Below are 21,854 nucleotides of genomic sequence, written 5' to 3' on the forward strand. Positions count from 1 at the left end.
TCGTGACTAAGAACCCCCCCCCCCCCCCCCCCCCTGCAAACATCACATGTTTCCTGTTGAGGATTTTCTCATTTGGCAAGGCAAGCGGGTTACTAGAGGACTGAAAATGCTCCTTCTCCTTCTCTTTCTTCTGAGTTGTTGGATTGTTTCAGGTAAGACGAGTGAAAGTTCAGTTTGTTGGCATGTTGAATGTCAGGAGAGGTTCATCTGGGGTTTCTTCACAAATCAAGGCTGCAGGATGGAGATGGATGCACTGACGTGCAGGAAAGAAATTTGTGTTTGTTGCTCCGTAAAAATCCTGATTGATGAGTGTAACATAGTTAAAAAGGTCTGGATTAAATCCAGCTGAATGGTGCTACACTGACATCTAGTGGCCTAAGCGTGTAACTGCAGTTCTGCCTCGGGGTGGACGCGGCAAAGCATTGTGGGTAATTTCACATCGAGAGAACTACTGCAGGTAAAGTGGCTGAAATGCCTGTGAGAATGTTCACTTAAGTCACCATAAATCCATAAAATAATCAACTTGACTGTACTTAAGTTGTTGTTTATACGTTTAACTTAATTTTCGCCATGTTTTGGTAAAGTTTAACCCTTGTTTTTGTTGGGTTTTATCACTTTAAAAGGACGGCTACTATGCGCTAGCTGGCCGTTAGCATTGTGCTGTTTGTGTTGCTACCATGAGAATTCTCCATGAGACCATGTTGCTCTGTTACACATGCAGGAAAACGCAATAAACAGCTGTTACAACCAACCTGAGCGACTCCACACGTTCTTCTAGAGCAGACGACCGGCGTCACACAGGTCACTCTAGCACCAGGGTCTGGTGGAGCCGACGCAGAGCAACTATGTCCTTATTTTCTACACAAGAACTTGAAGGAAAGACGAAGAGAGACGACCAGTGGACCTTTCTCAGTGTTTCCCTGAAGGTGAAGCTCAGCCCGGTGATGTGAGTACACGTGTTGTCAGTCTACTTTGAAATCACTAACTTAGAATCAGTGAGAGGTTCACAATTTGTCATTGTCAATTTTGACAGTCCTGGAATTTCTGAGCATTTATATTTTGTGACTTTTCTAGAGTTCTTGAGGAGTCGAGCACGTTGTGGTGTTCGGCAGTTTTAGATGTCGTGATTTTGATTTTGCCATCAGTTTCGTCACCACACAGCGAGCCGACTGACTCATCAGTAATGTTTCTCTACACATGACACACATCTGTGACTTCAAACCACTGAAGAGGGAGTACTTTTTACACTTATTACTTCACTTCATTGTTCATGTCAAAATATTACAGCACATTTATGGAACGGTGAAACAAAATAGTTTAATGACTTACATTTTTTTTTTATGTCATTAAAATTTGCAAATCAATTAAAAATTTTAGATTAACATCAGTTCTGTTGCACCCGCAAGATGATGGAGGAGGAGGATATACAGTGTACACACACAGTGATGAAGCTGGTTCGATGCTGGACTCTCACAGCTCTTCACACTGAACCACTGACACTCAGCAGATCCTCAGGTGGTTCCTCCGTCTCTCACTGCTGGATGAAGCTCTGCTCTCCTCAGTGGATCTTCAGGACTCACAGCTTCCTCTCTGCTCTCATTACGTCCAACTGCGTAGAGAAGAGGGGAGATGAGGAGAGTCTCTGAAGCAGTGAGGGCTTCAGTCCTGTTCACAGCAGCAGCTCACAGTTGTATTGTATTTTTGTATTTAGGTATTTATTCCAGGCAAAGCGTTCCACAGTGGAGCACAAGGGAGATAAAACCATCACATGGTTTGTGACATATCTACATACATTTGACATAACAATAAATAAGCTCCAATTTGGCCTGAAAGGGGGTGAGAAGAAGAAAACCTATTTAACCCCACCCACATTTTCAATTAATATTCTATATAATGAGATTCACTGTTACATCTTCCATTTTTCTGTAAATTATGGACTCAAGACTGATTTGCCAATCATCTATACAACAATATTAATAAATCATACAACCAAAAATAAACATATCAGCAATGGTAATAAAGAAAGTACCAACGATGTTAAGGACACAAAAGTACTTATCAACACTTGTAGATATAAAATAAAATGAAGACCCTCTCTCTATATTGTGACCAGACCTGATGTTTATATAATAGTTTGAATCTGTGAATAGTTTGACATCGCTGGATTTGTATTTCCAATCTCTTCCAAAGTTTTACTCCACATAAAGACACACAAAAACCTTTCTGAGTGGATTGAGCTATCAGCAATGTAAAATCTCCATATTCTTTCAAATTACAAACTCTCTGCAATTGTAGAGACGTAAATTAGTGTGTAATAATTTATTGAATGCTTTATATAGATATCTTGATGTATTTATTATAGTTGACATGTTAACAACTTTCACTGAATAAACAAGTTATGAGTGTGATCTAAAAAAACGCTCATTTCTGTAACATGATTAATGGATTCATTGTGTTCAAGGAAGTATTTCTCCACACTTCAATACTACGTAAGGTATGGGAGAACCAAGATCCAGTATTAAGTACTGAATGCATTTCCATCAAGGTATAGTTTTGCTTTATTTAAAATTGAGGCGTTAGAAGATTCTTGTTTTTATGTGTCTGACGTGGGGTTTCCATGACGATTCATGATCAATTAAAACTCCCAAAAATGTATTCTCCTATTACATTTTCAGTTGGGGTACCGTCAATAATTATATACATTTCTGAATTCATTTTGAGACTGCTGAATATAATTGCATTATTTATTTGTATATTTAAAAGATAATTCATTGATATCATCCACTTTTTTATCATATTTAAATCCTTGTTCACAGTATGCACAAGCTCATTGTACATATTACTACTGTAGAATATATTCATGTCTGCAAAGAAAATAAGTATTAGAACCTGAGATACATTAAAATATCATTGATATACACATTGAACACTTTAGGCTTCATGAAGGACCACCACTGTCAGACTAACACAACAAGCCTGAGGCTCCTCTGATTGGCTGACTGTGTCCTCTGCTGTCCAATCCTGAAGCTGCTCAGCGTTCTCCTCTCACAGCCTCACTGAGCAGTCAAACTCTGGATCTTTGTTCTCACACTAACTGTGTTTAGTAGAAACCTGCTGGAAGCAGCATGGACTCACTCCATCATCTACTGACCTGAGAGTCTGCAGGCTGCAGTCTGGACTCTTCTGAAGACCAACAAGCTGCTGCACATCTGGATCCTGCAGCTTGTTGTAACCCAGATCAAGCTCCTTCAGGAGGGAGGGGTTGGACTTCAGAGCTGAGGCCACAGAAGAACAGCTGATCTCTGACAAACTGCAGCCCCTCAACCTGAATAAAGAGAGAAAGCAGCAGAATGAATGAGGAACCAATCAGATGTGTAGATGGAGAAATGAGCAGCTCCACATTACTGAGTCCTGATCAATGAGCTGTTCTGTTGTTGTGGATCTTCATCACACTCATCCTCCACATGTCAGCCCAACATTCCCACTCCTTCTCATGTCCACACACATCAGTAACAAGCTGCTGAGCTCAGTCCATCTCTCACTGCAGGATCAGAGTCTCACATCGCAAACATTTCTCCTTCTACCACAGTAACAGACAGTCAACTGACCCCAGAGTCTCCAGACTACAGAGTGGACTCTCCAGAAGACCACACAGCTGCTCAGCTCCTGAATCCTGCAGCTGGTTGTAACTCAGGTCCAGATGTTTCAGGAGGGAGGGGTTGGACTTCAGAGCTGAGGCCACAGAAGAACAGCTGATCTCTGAAAAGCTGCAGCCCCTCAACCTGAATAAAGAGAGAAAGAAGTGAGATTAGAGGACAAAGTTTGATGTTGAAGTCATTGAGACTGAAGAAGGTTCAGACAGGAAGAGTTTAGAAATGTAAAGTCCAAACAGCTGAAGCCACCAGGAGGAGAAGAGCTCTTTTCAGCCTTAATGAGGAAGAAAAAAATCCAAAGCTACATGGACCTGTGTGAAAAAGTGTTTGCCCCCTAAAACAAATAACTGGTTGGGCCACCCTGAGCACCAACGACTGCAATCAAGTGTTTGCGATAACTTGCAATGGGTCTTTTCCAACACTGTGGAGGAACGTTGGCCCACTCATCTTTACAGAATTGTTGTAATTCAGCCATATTGGAGGGTTTGAACATGAGCCTCCTTTTTAAGGTCCTGCCACAGCATCAATAGGACTGAGGTCAGGACTTTCACTAGGCCACTCCAAAGTCTTCATTTAGTTTTTCTTCAACCATTTAGAGGTGGACTTGCTGGTGTGTTGTGGATCATTGTCCTGTTGGAGATCCAAGTTCTCTTCGACTTGAGGTCAGGAAAAGATGGTCGGACATTCTCCTTCAGGATATTTCAGTAGACGGCACAATTCGTGCTTCCATTTGTTGGGGTTTATGGTTGGTTATTAGCATATAATTACTGTAAGTAATAGATTACTAAAAGTAATAAATCACTGCAAGTAATTTATGAAAAATTGAAATTATTAATGGAAGTAAACGGTCATTTACTCATTAACAACTCTTAAAGTAATTGAATAATTACTTTAAAAACAAAAAAAATGAAAAATTATCAAAAATATTTTTTAATAAAAAAATTATTAATTTGCATAAATTTGTTATTTATGTAGTAATAATAAATCGGGGCACCACCAGATAAACTGGAAATAGCTAATACCAAAATATCAGTCTCGTTTGTAAAAAGTTTATTTAAGTTAGTTAATATTTCTGTATAAAATATAACAATCTTAAATAGATTGGAAGGTGTGAGATCCGAGCACAGACTGTTACAAACCAGTGAATTGTCAACAATAAATACACAATAATCACCAAGAAGCGTACAATTCAGCTAACAGGCGTTTGTTAATAAAAATGTATTAATTCATAAATAATTCGGAAATCATATCATAAATCAACACATTCAAATAGCAAACGACATCTAACACGGAGATCTAATCTATTAAACAGCAAACACTATGTACAAAGAGTGTGTGTGTGTGTGTGTGTGTGTGTGTGTGCGTGCGTGCGTGACGAGGGGGTGTGATGACTCGCTCTTTCTGGGGACGCGGTGGTTGCTTAGCGGCCAGATAAACAAGACGTCCGTCGAGCGCGCGTGCGCGAGGGCGGTCTCGGAGCGAGTTAGTCTACCGAGGGCGTAACAAACGGGCGGTTCCGTTGGCCCGGTTCTGATCACCAGAGTCCTAAGGGGAGGTCGGGTCCTGCAGTTAGAACTCCTGTGATCAAAACAGATCTGCTCTGCAGCAGCTGACATGCAGTAGTGTGTGACCTTATCTCGATCTGATAAGGGGGGTGCTGCGGGTTAGTGAAAGAGGAGGGAGAGATGAGAGAGGATGAAGACAAGAGAAAGACAGAGAATTCTGTGAGGCTCGGTTCTGAACCCTGGTTCCTCCACACAGAGCTCCCAGCGGGCCTGGAGCTCACTTGGACCTCTGGTTCTGAGGTGGAAAACCAGCGTTCTGGACTTAGTGCGCGTGAATGCGCATACACAAACAACGTGAAAGGCTGCTGCCTTCTGAGCAGCACATGGAAACACATTGCATTTTCAACAGAACATCATTCTAACTATTCTCTGCCCAGACAAACGCGCTCACCCTGATAGTTCTTTGGTTATGGACAGCACCGTCCGTGGTGCTGTTGGTTCTGGGAGGCGGTGGTAACTGGTTGTTACCGGGTCTTAATTTCAGCGTCCTGAAATTCAGAGGCCTGGCTCCAGCTGCAGGAGTGCAACTGAGAGGATGATCTTGGGAGGAGACGACACTGGCTCTGGTCTCCAGAATCTCCCAAAAACAGGAAAAATAGCGGAAAACAGAAGATGTAGTCCAAACTGGGTCCTGCTCATCCAGCGGGCTGGCGTTGGTTCTGTCTTTTTGTTCCTGCTTGGTGCTCTCTTTACCCTTCTGATGAGGGAGAAAGATGTCTCTCCCTCCATGGCTAGTTGAGAATCGCTGAGAGCGTTGTAGAACGTGTGTCACCAACTTGGGTTTGGACCCCTGTGGTGATTCAAGCGTCCTCATTGGCCACTTCCGGGGTCTGGCTCGCTCCCCTGCTCTTTTATGGCCTATCCATTGTGGCTGGTGTTTAACTTTTGGGGGAGCAACTAGGAGAAACAGTTCACTGAATCTACGGAGGAGTTCATGGAATCCTCAGGCCCCAACACATTTATCACTGCAAGTCTTCCAGGTCCTGAAGCAGCAAAACAGCCCCAGACATCTCACTGCCACCACCAGACTTTACTGTTGGTATGATGCTCTTTTTCTGAGATGCCAGATGTAATGGGACACAGACCTTCCAAAAAGTTCAACTTTTGTCTCGTCAGTCCACAGAATATTTTCCCAAAAGTCTTGGTGATCATCAAGATGTTTTCTGGCGACAATGAGACGAGCCTTAATGTTCTTTTTGCTTCGTGGTTTTGGTCTTGGAACATTTCTGCCCGGTCTCTTTCTCATGGTGGAGTCATGATCTCTGACCTTAACTGAGGCAAGTGGTGCCTGCAGTTCTTTACATGTTGTTGTGGTGTTGGTCTTCTGTCACTTCTTGGATGAGTCGTCGCTGTGCTCTTTTGGTAATTTTGTTTCTGGATCTTTGTTATTTTGGAGCTGAATTGATGTGACAGCAAACAGAAGCAGTGTCCAGTGGGAGGACGAGTCAACAGCCAAGGTTACTGGACATCAAGCCGACAAGTCCAGAGTTTGATAGTGAGAGTTTGGAGCTCCAGCTGGGAGATCAGTGACTCTTCCTCCAGGAGAGATCAGCCTGCTTTGAAAGCTGAAGGTCAACATGGAGCGAGTCAGAGGTTGACAGTGAATTCTCCACTGCAGCACCTTGCTTCTTCTACCAAGCTTTGAACTGTGGAGCTCCACACGGCTCTGCCACAGTCACAGGACTAAAGCACAGAGAAGAAGTCTCAGTTTCTCATGGAGATCCTCAGTGTGGATCATCTCATATCAGCCTGATGTCTGACCTTTAGTGTCAACACAACTTTCACTGCACACAAACTCAAACATGGAGTCTGACCTCAGAGTCTCCAGACTACAGAGTGGACTCTCCAGAAAACCACACAGCTGCTGAGCTCCTGAATCCTGCAGCCGGTTCCCACTCAGGTCCAGATGTTTCAGATGTTTCAGGAGGGAGGGGTTGGACTTCAGAGCTGAGGCCACAGAAGAACAGCTGATCTCTGACAACCAGCAGAACTCCAACCTGAATAAAGAGAGAAAGAAGTGAGATTAGAGGACAAAGTTTGATGTTGAAGTCATTGAGACTGAAGAAGGTTCAGACTGGAAGAGTTTAGAAATGTAAAGTCCAAACAGCTGAAGCCTCCAGGAGGAGAAGAGTCTCATCAACATGCTGATCACTGACATGCTGCAGAGCTCAGTCCGCCTCTCACTCACACTTATTCACAACTGACCTCAGAGTCTCCAGTTTACAGTTCGGACTCTCCAGTCCAGAACACAGAATCTTCACTGATGACTTCATCAGGTCGCTCTTACTCAGGTCCAGATGTTCCAGATGGGAGGGGTCAGACTTCAGAGCAGAGGAGATAACCTTCCAGTGAGGATCAGAGAGGGAACAGCCAGAAAGTCTGGAGGACAGGAAGTTCAGAGAGAGGACAGTTTGTTGGACTCTTCCTGTTTGACATCAGAGGTTCAGATCTTCTTCTCTGGATTTGACTTTGGGTTCATGTGGACATGAAGGAGCGAACATGAAGTTCCACATGTTGTGTACAAATTGCCCAACCTGCCCCGCTGCACTGGTGCTGCATGTTTGTTAGTAACGTTCCTGCTGCCTGACATGAATTATTTAATCAGATGTTTACAGTCTAAACCAGACACAGAGAAAACCTGCTTATTCAAGATACATTAAGATTTTAATTTCAGTTTGTGTGACGGCTAAAATGAATTTCAGGAGTTGAATTTAAAAGATTGAATATAATTAGAATATCACAGACAATAACAGATTGAACTTGAACTAGAATATGAAGGAAAATTGACAAGTTTATACAAATACTGAAAACTGAGACGATCTCTGGAGGTTATTGTTTAAACTTTATGAAAACATTTAAGAAAATATCAAAATGTAAATTTTTAATAACTGAAATCAATTGAAACTACAATAATGGTAAATGTTCCATTAATAGCTGAATAATAACCATGTGATAATGTGTGGAACCTGATCCGACTCATCAACTGGTGGGTTCTTCGTGACGGATCATTGAGGAACATCTCCACAGAGAACTACAGGAAATACTTTCTACAAACATCACAGATATTTGATCCTGACATGTGGACTCACCGAAACTTCCTGCACTTCCTCACAGCTGGGATCAGTCTCCTCCGTCCCTCCACTGATGTGTTGTACTTCTCCAGGTCCAACTCCTCCAGAACCTGGTCTGACATCTGCAGCATGTAGGCCAGAGCTGAGCAGTGGATCGCAGAGAGTTTCTTCTCTGACCTGTTCTCTGACTTCAGGAAGTCTTGGATCTCCTGATGGACTGAACGGTCCTTCATCTCCGTCAGACAGTGGAAGATGTTGATGCTTCTGTCAGGAGACATTGAATCACTCCTGATCTTCTTCAGGTTCTCGATGACTCTCTGGATGGTTTCTGGACTGATCGCTGTCTGACCCAGCAGACCTTCTAAGAGTCTCTGGTTGGATTTCAGAGAGAGGCCATGAAGGAAGCGGACAAACAGGTCCAGGTGACCGTTCTGACTTCTGAGGGATTTCCTAAGAACTTTCTGGAGGAAGTTTTCAAGAGATGTGAAAACATCATCCTCATCATCTCTCAAGAATGTCTCCCGTATGTCTCTCTTCTTGTTGGTGAACCAGTAGAACAAGTCGACTGCAGCCAGAAACTCCTGAACACTCTGATGGACGAAGCTGTAGACGGGTTTCTGGAAGATCGCAGACTCTCTCTTGAAGATCTGAGTACAGACTCCAGAGCACAGCGAGGCCTCAGTCACATCCAGACCACATTTCTCCAGGTCTTCTTGGTAGAACACAATGATTCCTTTCTCCAGATGTTCCAAGGCCAGCCTGCCCAGCTTCAGAAGAACCTCCCTGTCAGCCTCCGTCAGCTCCTGTGGACCCGTCTCGTGTCCTCCATTGTACTTGAGCTTCTTCCTGTGTGTCTGAACCAGCACAAAGTGGGAGTACATGTCAGTCAGGGTCTGGGGCAGCTCTCCTCTCTTCTCTGTGGTCAACATGTGCTCCAGAACTGTGGCAGTGATCCAGCAGAACACTGGCATTCCACACATGACGTGGAGGCTCCTGGATGTCTGGATGTGGGCGATGATTCTGCTGCTCAGCTCCTCATCACTCAGTCTCCTCCTGAAGTACTCCTCCTTCTGGGCGTCAGTGAAGCCTCGCACTTCTGTCAGTCTGTCCACACATGATGGAGGGATCTGATTGGCTGCTGCGGGTCGGGAAGTGATCCAGACCTGAGCCGAGGGCAGCAGATTCCCCCGGATGAGGTTTGTGAGCAGCAGGCTGACTGAAGACTTGTGTGAGACATCGACCACCAGCTGGGAGCTGCTGAAGTCCAGAGAAAGTCTGCTTTCATCCAGGCCGTCAAAGATGAAGAGCAGCCTGCAGACAGCCAGCTGCTCTGCTGTCACCTTCTGTAAGGCTGGATGGAAAACATGGAGCAGCGTGAGAAGACTGTAGGGCTGCTCTCTGATCAGGTTCAACTCCCTGAAGGAGAGCACCACCAGCACACTGACGTCCTGGTTCTCCAGGCCCTCGGCCCAGTCCAGAGTGAACTTGTGCACCGAGAAGGTTTTTCCACTGCCGGCCACGCCGCTGGTCAGAACCACTCGGATGTGTCTGTGCTGCTCAGCCGAGGCTCTGAAGATGTCCTGACACCTGATGGCCGTGTCATGGAGGCTCTCCTTCCTGGAAGCTGTCTCCAGCTGCATCAGCTCCGGTTCCCTCTGAAGCTCCTCACTGTGTCCCTCTGTGATGTGGAGCTCAGTGTAGATCCTGTTGAGGAGGGTTCCTCCTCCTGGTTCATCACTTTCTTCACTCACACGTTCACACCGGCTCCTCAGACTCTTCTTATGTTCCTCTAGAACCTTCTGCAGACCAGCACCTGCTCAAAGACAACAACAACAATAAGACTGACCACAAACAACCAGCTTCCACGTCTCTACAACACAACAAGTCCAGTGAAGACAGACGAGTCCCTCAGCAGACACGTGTCCACTCTCACTCTGTTCAGCTCTGCTTCTGGATCTTTCTGCACACTGAGGACAGCAGGAGGCTCCTGATGAAGAACCCTGGTCCCAGTGGGAGCTGCTGCACTGTCTGCCGACCTGGTGTCCACAGCTCAACCAGACTGGATCCTTCAGGACGTCTTGACACCAAGGACAGCTGGACAACTGCTGCTCCTCATCATCACTCCTCTTCCTCTTTCTGTGGACACAAAGCAACATTTACTCTGAGCAACACAACACACAGCAAAGACACTGACTGAAAATACTGGAGCTTAAACTGAAAGTGAGCACAACTTCTCTCACTTACTTTGTGGTTGAAGGTCCAGGTTCAAGACTGAAGTTTGGTGGTTGTTTATTAGACCGGTCACTCTTCATAGAGAAGCTGCTGCATCCTGAAGACTCTGGAGAGTGTCTGAGCTGCTGACCGCTACACACACACACACACACACACACACACACACACACACACACACACACACACACACACACACACACACACACACACACACACACACACACACACACACACACACACACACACACACACACACACACGGACAGGGTGGGGGTGTGGGGTGGGGGGAGAGAGAGACACACACACACTTTGTATTCAGGTGATGTAAATAACTTGACCATATCATATTTCTTCAGAGTGTTTTGAAGACTTTTATTGGATTTCAAATTCTGCAGAAGCATTAGTTTATTTGTTTTGTCTGCAGCACAACTTCTCTCACTCTGGTTTGGAGGAAATAAAAAGAAACAAAGAGTTTCTTACTTTGAGGTTGAAGGTTCAGCTTCACCATTGAAGTTTGGTGGTGGATCTTTGGACCGGTCACTCTTCATAGAGAAGCTGCTGGATCCTGAAGACTCTCGAGATTGTCTGAGCTGCTGACCTCTATACACACACACACACACACACACACACACACACACACACACACACACACACACACACACACACACACACACACACACACACACACACACACACACACACACACACACACACACACACACACACACACACACACACACTTTTTGTTACTGTGAATGACTGTCAAACCCTTTTAAAATTAAATATCATTCATTAAGATACTAATTAATTTTATGTAAAAGACATGGATAATTCTTTCACTATTTAATGACTTATTTCATTGCCTAGATGAGCCAAAATTCAATAAATAAATACAAAATGTAATCAGTATATGTGTCATTAATTGATTAAAATTTGAATTAAATATATAAATTTGTCATTAAATGTGTCATTAATTAACTAGAATATGAATTCATTTTATATAAAAACAAACAAACATATTTAATCATATCACTATTTAATTAATTATTTCATGGTCCAGTGTTGCACTGCTTCATGATTTAATTTGATCTAATTAATAACTTTTGTTCGACACATTTATATATTTAATGTTTTAATTGATTAATCACACATTTAGTGAATTATTTAATGGTGTATTTATTTAATTTTCACACAACCAGCCCTCCATTCTTAAAATCAATTTAGTATTTTTTAAAGTTTTCCTTTATAAAGAGGAAATCTCCTCTTGAGTGGAAATAGACCTGAAACTATTTGATCTGGTCTTGATTGATTTGTTAGATATTCTATTGTTTCCAGTGGCGTTTCTGTAAGTCAATACTTGGTGGGGGAGGATTTTATTTCAACACCACTGAATGCCAAAGTAAAGAGGCTGCATACCTTTTAAGCAATGACATTAAGACAACCATATAGGTGCCGATCCTGCGAAAAGGTTGAACACTAAAGAGGCACGATCAGAAAAATTCAAAATTTAACAAGGTCTGGAGTCAAACCCAGGTCTACGGTTTGCAAGGCAGGATTCCCACCACGAGTCTATCAGCGAGTTAATGTACATATAAGATTCTTACAAAATTCGTGTCACCTCACACTCAGTTTACCACCAGTTCCCTGCAGTTTCCCCCCTAAAGTAAGAGTTTCTAACTCGCACGCTTGTAAATAATCGACCCAAATCATTTTGACTCCTAAACATTAGCTCTAGCTGCATTAGCTGGCCCCAACACCAGTCCACATAAAAATCCCATGATCTGAATGAATCTGCATGCAAAACACACGTCACTGTGGGAGAGGGGCGAGTCCCAGTCATGCAACCTTCGGTGTTCATCAGGAGAAAACATCCTGAAGTGGCAAGAGACCGAAAACCAGGAAGTGAAATCCTCGCACAAATTGTATGCAAATTAGAAGGAGGCTTTATTGACAGACAAGAAAATATTGTAAAGAATTAATAACATACGTTTCAGGTGACACAAAGAGTTGCTCAACCTAAATGAGCGTCTCCCCTGATCCTTTCATAATTGTCCTAATAACAACAAACAATACTCTTGATGATATAATGACATATACCTCTTACAGTTACCACGCCGATCCAAACACCTTCCAACAAGCAACTATTATGAAACTAATCAAACCTGAACAGCACTTTCCAGATACAAACATACATTCCTTATCAAACAAACAGGTACATAAAGAAGCGAGGAAACAACAAGAGACACAGGTGTGTGTGTGCGTGCGTGCGTGCGTGCGTGCGTGTGTGTGTGTGTGCAGAGCATCACGCCACACCCATTCCCACAGAAACCATAATTTAGCCTTAAAGACAATAAAACACAAAACAGTATATGGCCACTCCTGTGTTTGACATTTAAAAACTTTCTCAAGCCATAACCTTGGTTGATAAATGTGCCGACATGAATACGGAAATAGAAAAATACCTTTCCGACATCATGGTCTCTGCTTAAAGTTGATAAAGTGGCGGGGATCTGTTGAGTGTGCTGGAGGGTCTGTTCTCTGTGTTCAGGCGGTGGCTGGACAGACCCAGAACTGGCCGACTTCGAGCTGCTGCTGATCATGAGCGCCACCTGCCAGGTCCGCACGTCGTACCTCCCGGACGAGATCCTGTGGGGCTACGAGTTCCCCCCCGTCGTCTCCCTGTCCCCCTCCAGGAAGTTCGTGGCCGACTTCGCCTTTTTCAAACAAAGTGGCCAAAACCAAAACGCCCCCCCTCTTCAAGCAGGCGCTGCCGCCCAGCTCCCCGTCGTCCCAGCCGTCGCATTTACACAAGGCCAAGGAGAACGGCACAGACCCTGAAAAGATGAGACTGGAGGAGAGCTACCGAGGAGAGGAGGGTTACTACGAATTAGTAACGTGTGTGGGAGGAAGTCGATGTGAAACTAAGATCAGGTGCACACAGGCACACACACACACACACTTGATTGGCGAGTGAGAGGAAGTGACGTCACACGCCGCGTTGGTGTGTTGAGAGCCGACGCCCGTGGTGTTGGTAAAACGGAGTCCTTTTAAACTATTTCCAGGGCATATTTTTTGTGCCCTGCTGAGGGAAATGGCAACTAAAACTGTCTCTTTTGATCCGAAACCGGGATCTTGATGATCAGTCACTTTGATCGTCAGTGGTACGGATCCGAGATCTGCTTCCCTCGCTTCGTACAGCGTGAGTGCATTGCGGCCTGACAGCTCGGTGTTTGACAGCGTGGGAACTTTTTGAAATCGCCACCAAGACGAGTTCTGACAACCCGGAGTGGCTCGCTTTTTGCCTGTACACACACACACACACACACACACACACACACACACACACACACACACACACCCACACACACCGTATTCAAGGCCCCGTTTGTGCGACATTTGGAGTGGAAACGCATTGATTTTCTGTTTTCGTTTCAGAAAACTTTCACGTTTACATGGCATCCCAGGCCACTAGTGGGTGTTTGTTTTTGTAATGAAACCACACACGCATGCGTGCAGAAAACAATACATTACATTATCTTCGTACACGGACGTTCTGTGTACTTTTTAAGTGCCTCTTTCAATAAACGTGTTATTTGCAGCGTCTCTTTGTGCCCATCTATGAAGAATGTCCTCAGGTGGCGGAAACACGAAATATGTTGCGTCTGTTTGTTGCTGAAATTAAATTTGAGTTAAAACCCCAATAAAATCTGAGTTGAAGGAGGAAAAGCTGTTACACAAGTTGTGATGAGCTGCTGTGTGTTTAACTTCCTGCACCAAACCACAACCACACTGTGTTTCCCTGCAGTCACATACAAACCAGGGTACAGATGCTGCATGCCTACGCTGAAACTACCACCTCTTGCCCCCAACACAGACCCACACATTTCCACCATCAGATATTGACTCACAATCATTTTCTCAAGCAAACTTCCACATCAAATCTTGAGATAAACATGTCTGGGGATCCCCTGTTAATCAGTATGAACAGCCTCAGACTTTATAATATCACTAACCCAGTCGTATGATGATTCAGAGTTACAGTGAAAGAATCAAATCATCTCATGGCAGCAATTTTTCAATTTGACTGTATTTGTATTGCTCAGAAGACTTTCTGCAGAACCCACATCCTGGTCTTTCATTCTCCTCACACCTGTGTTCATGGCTTTGCTACTTCATGCCTCTTCGTGCTTCGTGACTAAGAACCCCCCCCCCCCCCTGCAAACATCACATGTTTCCTGTTGAGGATTTTCTCATTTGGCAAGGCAAGCGGGTTACTAGAGGACTGAAAATGCTCCTTCTCCTTCTCTTTCTTCTGAGTTGTTGGATTGTTTCAGGTAAGACGAGTGAAAGTTCAGTTTGTTGGCATGTTGAATGTCAGGAGAGGTTCATCTGGGGTTTCTTCACAAATCAAGGCTGCAGGATGGAGATGGATGCACTGACGTGCAGGAAAGAAATTTGTGTTTGTTGCTCCGTAAAAATCCTGATTGATGAGTGTAACATAGTTAAAAAGGTCTGGATTAAATCCAGCTGAATGGTGCTACACTGACATCTAGTGGCCTAAGCGTGTAACTGCAGTTCACAGTTTCACATCGAGAGAACTACTGCAGGTAAAGTGGCTGAAATGCCTGTGAGAATATTCACTTAAGTCACCATAAATCCATAAAATAATCAACTTGACTGTACTTAAGTTGTTGTTTATACGTTTAACTTAATTTTCGCCATGTTTTGGTAAAGTTTAACCCTTGTTTTTGTTGGGTTTTATCACTTTAAAAGGACGGCTACTATGCGCTAGCTGGCCGTTAGCATTGTGCTGTTTGTGTTGCTACCATGAGAATTCTCCATGAGACCATGTTGCTCTGTTACACATGCAGGAAAACGCAATAAACAGCTGTTACAACCAACCTGAGCGACTCCACACGTTCTTCTAGAGCAGACGACCGGCGTCACACAGGTCACTCTAGCACCAGGGTCTGGTGGAGCCGACGCAGAGCAACTATGTCCTTATTTTCTACACAAGAACTTGAAGGAAAGACGAAGAGAGACGACCAGTGGACCTTTCTCAGTGTTTCCCTGAAGGTGAAGCTCAGCCCGGTGATGTGAGTACACGTGTTGTCAGTCTACTTTGAAATCACTAACTTAGAATCAGTGAGAGGTTCACAATTTGTCATTGTCAATTTTGACAGTCCTGGAATTTCTGAGCATTTATATTTTGTGACTTTTCTAGAGTTCTTGAGGAGTCGAGCACGTTGTGGTGTTCGGCAGTTTTAGATGTCGTGATTTTGATTTTGCCATCAGTTTCGTCACCACACAGCGAGCCGACTGACTCATCAGTAATGTTTCTCTACACATGACACACATCTGTGACTTCAAACCACTGAAGAGGGAGTACTTTTTACACTTATTACTTCACTTCATTGTTCATGTCAAAATATTACAGCACATTTATGGAACGGTGAAACAAAATAGTTAAATGAAATACTTTTTTTTTTTTTTTCATTAAAATTTGCAAATTAATTAAAAATTTTAGATTAACATCAGTTCTGTTGCACCCGCAAGATGATGGAGGAGGAGGATATACAGTGTATGTCAGGTCCAACCTCTGAACATTTATTAATTCTGCAAGGAAGAACACACACCGAGTTAAGATAGTTTTACTCGCGAGGAGAACGGACAGAGAGGGTTTCAGTTACAATCTCCAACCCGCTCTGAAAAACCTTCTATTAGGGTTCCTCTTATCTGATTTCAAAGCACTTCTCATCTGCAGACCACATTCCTCCTGACCATAAAAGATCACAGTGGAGAAATACAAGTCGTAATAGATGAGAAAGAATGTTGGTACAATGAATGTGATAACTTTTCGTAAGATTATTCCAACAGTGTACACACACAGTGATGAAGCTGGTTCGATGCTGGACTCTCACAGCTCTTCACACTGAACCACTGACACTCAGCAGATCCTCAGGTGGTTCCTCCGTCTCTCACTGCTGGATGAAGCTCTGCTCTCCTCAGTGGATCTTCAGGACTCACAGCTTCCTCTCTGCTCTCATTACGTCCAACTGCGTAGAGAAGAGGGGAGATGAGGAGAGTCTCTGAAGCAGTGAGGGCTTCAGTCCTGTTCACAGCAGCAGCTCACAGTTGTATTGTATTTTTGTATTTAGGTATTTATTCCAGGCAAAGCGTTCCACAGTGGAGCACAAGGGAGATAAAACCATCACATGGTTTGTGACATATCTACATACATTTGACATAACAATAAATAAGCTCCAATTTGGCCTGAAAGGGGGTGAGAAGAAGAAAACCTATTTAACCCCACCCACATTTTCAATTAATATTCTATATAATGAGATTCACTGTTACATCTTCCATTTTTCTGTAAATTATGGACTCAAGACTGATTTGCCAATCATCTATACAACAATATGAATAAATCATACAACCAAAAATAAACATATCAGCAATGGTAATAAAGAAAGTACCAACAATGTTAAGGACACAAAAGTACTTATCAACACTTGTAGATATAAAATAAAATGAAGACCCTCTCTCTATATTGTGACCAGACCTGATGTTTATATAATAGTTTGAATCTGTGAATAGTTTGACATCGCTGGATTTGTATTTCCAATCTCTTCCAAAGTTTTACTCCACATAAAGACACACAAAAACCTTTCTGAGTGGATTGAGCTATCAGCAATGTAAAATCTCCATATTCTTTCAAATTACAAACTCTCTGCAATTGTAGAGACGTAAATTAGTGTGTAATAATTTATTGAATGCTTTATATAGATATCTTGATGTATTTATTATAGTTGACATGTTAACAACTTTCACTGAATAAACAAGTTATGAGTGTGATCTAAAAAAACGCTCATTTCTGTAACATGATTAATGGATTCATTGTGTTCAAGGAAGTATTTCTCCACACTTCAATACTACGTAAGGTATGGGAGAACCAAGATCCAGTATTAAGTACTGAATGCATTTCCATCAAGGTATAGTTTTGCTTTATTTAAAATTGAGGCGTTAGAAGATTCTTGTTTTTATGTGTCTGACGTGGGGTTTCCATGACGATTCATGATCAATTAAAACTCCCAAAAATGTATTCTCCTATTACATTTTCAGTTGGGGTACCGTCAATAATTATATACATTTCTGAATTCATTTTGAGACTGCTGAATATAATTGCATTATTTATTTGTATATTTAAAAGATAATTCATTGATATCATCCACTTTTTTATCATATTTAAATCCTTGTTCACAGTATGCACAAGCTCATTGTACATATTACTACTGTAGAATATATTCATGTCTGCAAAGAAAATAAGTATTAGAACCTGAGATACATTAAAATATCATTGATATACACATTGAACACTTTAGGCTTCATGAAGGACCACCACTGTCAGACTAACACAACAAGCCTGAGGCTCCTCTGATTGGCTGACTGTGTCCTCTGCTGTCCAACCCTGAAGCTGCTCAGCGTTCTCCTCTCACAGCCTCACTGAGCAGTCAAACTCTGGATCTTTGTTCTCACACTAGCTGTGTTTAGTAGAAACCTGCTGGAAGCAGCATGGACTCACTCCAACATCTACTGACCTGAGAGTCCAGGTGCTGTTGTCTGGACTCTCCTGAAGATCAACAAACTGCTGCAAATCTGAATCCTGAAGGTTGTTGTTATCCAGGTTGAGCGTCTTCAGGTGTGAGGTGTTGGACCTCAGAGCTGAGGCCAGAGAAGAACAGCTGATCTCTGATAAACTGCAGCTCTTCAACCTGAATAAAGAGAGAAAGCAGCAGAACAAATGAGGAACCAATCAGATGTGTTGATGGAGAAAAGAGCAGCTCGGCTCAGTCCATCTCTCACTGCAGGATCAGAGTCTCACATCACAAATATTTCTCCTTCTACAACAGTAACAGTCAGTCAACTGACCCCAGAGTCTCCAGACTACAGAGTGGACTCTCCAGAAAACCACACAGCTGCTCAACTCCTGAATCCTTCAGCTGGTTGTAACTCAGGTCCAGATGTTTCAGATGTTTCAGGTGTGAAGGGTTGGACTTCAGAGCTGAGACCACAGAAGAACAGCTGATCTCTGACAACTTGCAGCCCATCAACCTGAATAAAGACAGAAAGAAGCTTCAGCTTGAGGTCAGGAAAAGATGGTCGGACATTCTCCTTCAGGATATTTCAGTAGACGGCAGAATTCGTGCTTCCATTTATCACTGCAAGTCTTCCAGGTCCTGAAGCAGCAAAACAGCCCCAGACATCTCACTGCCACCATCAGACTTTACTGTTGGTATGATGCTCTTTTTCTGAGATGCCAGATGTAATGGGACACAGACCTTCCAAAAAGTTCAACTTTTGTCTCGTCAGTCCACAGAATATTTTCCCAAAAGTCTTGGTGATCATCAAGATGTTTTCTGGCGACAATGAGACGAGCCTTAATGTTCTTTTTGCTTCGTGGTTTTGGTCTTGGAACATTTCTGCCCGGTCTCTTTCTCATGGTGGAGTCATGAACTCTGACCTTAACTGAGGCAAGTGGTACCTCCAGTTCTTTACATGTTGTTGTGGTGTGGGTCTTCTGTCACTTCTTGGATGAGTCGTCGCTGTGCTCTTTTGGTAATTTTGTTTCTGGATCTTTGTTATTTTGGAGCTGAATTGATGTGACAGCAAACAGAATCAGTGTCCAGTGGGAGGACGAGTCAACAGCCAAGGTTACTGGACATCAAGCCGACAAGTCCAGAGTTTGACAGAGAGAGTTTGGAGCTCCAGCTGGGAGATCAGTGACTCTTCCTCCAGGAGAGATCAGCCTGCTTTGAAAGCTGAAGCTCAACATGGAGCGAGTCAGAGGTTGACAGTGAATTCTCCACTGCAGCACCTTGCTTCTTCTACCAAGCTTTGAACTGTGGAGCTCCACACGGCTCTGCCACAGTCACAGGACTAAAGCACAGAGAAGAAGTCTCAGTTTCTCATGGAGATCCTCAGTGTGGATCATCTCATATCAGCCTGATGTCTGACCTTTAGTGTCAACACAACTTTCACTGCACACAAACTCAAACATGGAGTCTGACCTCAGAGTCTCCAGACTACAGAGTGGACTCTCCAGAAGACCACACAGCTGCTGAGCTCCTGAATCCTGCAGCCGGTTCCCACCCAGGTCCAGATGTTTCAGCTGTTTCTGGAGGGAGGGGTTGGACTTCAGAGCTGAGGCCACAGAAGAACAGCTGATCTCTGACAACCAGCAGAACTCCAACCTGAATAAAGAGAGAAAGAAGTGAGATTAGAGGACAAAGTTTGATGTTGAAGTCATTGAGACTGAAGAAGGTTCAGACTGGAAGAGTTTAGAAATGTAAAGTCCAAACAGCTGAAGCCACCAGGAGGAGAAGAGTCTCATCAACATGCTGATCACTGACATGCTGCAGAGCTCAGTCCACCTCTCACTCACACTTATTCACTTTAGTTTAGATGTTGTGTTTTTATTTTTTTCTCAGTGTTTTAAACACTCCACTCTCCCTCCACTGCGGTGGCTCCAGGGCCGGGGCTCAGTCCGAGCGGCCAATCGCCGCTCCTCGGGCTTCACCGAGGAGATGGGCTGCTGTGACCGACCAGGAGAGCATCAAGCACGGGGTGAGGAGGGTAAATACACCGGGTGAAGGTGAGCGTGAGTGAGGAGAGTGTGTCGGGTGGAGCTGGGGAGGAGGGAGAAGGAGTGAATGACACTGAATGCAGCGTGAATGAAAGAAATGTAAATATCACTGGTGAGGTGGCGGAGAAAAAAGAAAAAAAAGTGGTTGATGATAAAAAGAGTGAGCCAGTTATGGAGCAGGAGAGAGAGGAGGAAGGAGCAGCAGAGCTGAACAGGTGGAGGAGGCAGAAATGGAGGAAGAAAAAACTGGAAAAAATAAACCTGCAAAAAGGAGGAAGAAGACAAAAAACACAGAAGCAAAGAAAAGCTGTGGGAAGAATCGGGTGTCAGAAGACAGTAAAAGTGAACGTGTGTCAGACTACAGTGATATTTCTTTTAACAGTTCTGAAACGGTAAAAGAAACGGGGTATTTTAAATGTGAACGGAGATTGCTGGTCTTGTTCTCAGAGATCTGAGAACAAGACCAGCAATCTATGAGACAGCCACACTTAAAAAGACAGACGTCCTGTTCCTTCAGGAAACACACAGCGATTTTAGTAATGAGGCTGAGTGGAGGAGGGAATGGAAAGGGGAGGCCATTTTAAGCCTCCACACTCCTCTCAGTGGAGGAGTGGGCCTCCTCTTCTCCAGGGCTTTTAACCCCAACTCACTGGAGGTCCAGCACTGTGTAGAGGGGAGGTTGCTTTTAATTAAAGCTCAGTTCCACCATTTTAAATGTGTTTTTATTAACTGTTACGCCCCAACAGCCGGTGCAGAGAGGAAGCAGTTTTTCCTCAAGTTAAGTGAGGTGGTAAGCGGGTGTGGGTCGGAGGACTATTTGTTTCTGGGTGGAGATTTTAACTGTACGTAAGACGCGGCGTTAGACCACAACCATGCAGAGCCTCATCCAGCCTCTCAGCACGCCTTAAGGCAGCTGGTCCACTCTCAGGGCATAGTGGACGTCTGGAGAAGGATGCATCCTGACTGCCGACAGTATACCTGGTCCCACTTTAGAGAGAGCAGGGTCTCCTCAGCCAGGTAAGATTGTATTTATTGTTTTAAACATCATTTTAATGTCTTTAAGAAGTCTGATATTTTACCTGTTGGTTTTACTGATCATTGTTTACTTTTAAATAGTATTTTTATCAGAAATGTTTGACCAAAAAGCGCCTACTGGCATTTTAATTCAGTTTTAACCATTGATAGAAGTATTAGAGGCTTTAATGTTTTTTTTGGAGGTTTTTAGAAAGAGGGAGGGCCATTTTAGCAGTCTTAGGCAGTGGTGGGACCACGGTAAGACTCAGATCAAACTCCTGTGTCAGCAGCACACCCTAAATGTCACAGGTGACATCACCAGATCTATGAAGCATCTCGAGACCCAGATAGTGGAACTTGAACATTTAAATGGGTCCACAGGAGATTGAGGTTATATTGAAAGCCTCAAAAGTAAAAAAAATGTCTTTAGCCGACCTGCTGAACGTTAAAGTGCAGGGCACATTGGTCCGGTCCCGGTACCAAACCATCTCTGGGATGGACGCTTCCTCTGGCGTCTTCTTCAGCCTGGAAAAAATAATGGTCAGGGGAAAGTGGTCCACTGCTCTTGGAAACGGGGCAGGAGATCTCGGAACCAAGCCAGATGAGGAAGAGAACGGTGAGCTTTTACGCGTCCCTATATAAGAGCGAGTACAATGAGGAGCAAGGTCTCCTGGAG

At 43.7% G+C, this 21,854-nt stretch overlaps 2 protein-coding genes across 4 annotated transcripts; both read right to left on the reverse strand.

Moving 5' to 3' along the window:
• Positions 1-1,298: 1,298 nt before the first annotated feature.
• On the reverse strand, positions 1,299-13,423 carry LOC308123616 (NACHT, LRR and PYD domains-containing protein 12-like). 3 transcript variants are annotated; one of them, XR_013936234.1, is made up of 10 exons: positions 12,984-13,414; positions 11,002-11,121; positions 10,534-10,653; positions 10,223-10,425; positions 8,308-10,102; positions 7,506-7,597; positions 7,033-7,215; positions 3,609-3,782; positions 3,152-3,325; positions 1,299-1,609 (listed from the first exon to the last, which is right to left on the reverse strand). XR_013936234.1 is itself a non-coding variant. In XM_080486180.1 (10 exons), exons 1-10 carry the CDS (start codon positions 12,995-12,997, stop codon positions 1,600-1,602), a joined length of 2,967 nt encoding a protein of 988 aa, XP_080342306.1. In that variant the 5' UTR covers positions 12,998-13,423; the 3' UTR covers positions 1,299-1,599. The 3 variants fall into 3 exon arrangements, 2 of the variants coding, with proteins under 2 accessions (XP_080342306.1, XP_080342307.1); XM_080486180.1 differs by having other exon boundaries at positions 7,424-7,597; positions 12,984-13,423; XM_080486181.1 differs by lacking the exon at positions 10,534-10,653 and having other exon boundaries at positions 7,424-7,597.
• Positions 13,424-16,015: 2,592 nt separating this feature from the next.
• Positions 16,016-19,879, reverse strand: LOC308123619 (ribonuclease inhibitor-like). Its single transcript, XM_080486185.1, has 4 exons — positions 19,590-19,879; positions 18,451-18,633; positions 18,120-18,293; positions 16,016-16,577 (listed from the first exon to the last, which is right to left on the reverse strand). Exons 2-4 carry the CDS (start codon positions 18,627-18,629, stop codon positions 16,568-16,570), a joined length of 363 nt encoding a protein of 120 aa, XP_080342311.1. The 5' UTR covers positions 18,630-18,633; positions 19,590-19,879; the 3' UTR covers positions 16,016-16,567.
• Between the last annotated feature and the right edge of the window lie 1,975 nt (positions 19,880-21,854).

The sequence above is a fragment of the Lipophrys pholis genome, assembly GCF_963383615.2.
Source record: "Lipophrys pholis genome assembly, chromosome: 18".
Classification (NCBI taxonomy): Eukaryota; Metazoa; Chordata; class Actinopteri; order Blenniiformes; family Blenniidae; genus Lipophrys; species Lipophrys pholis.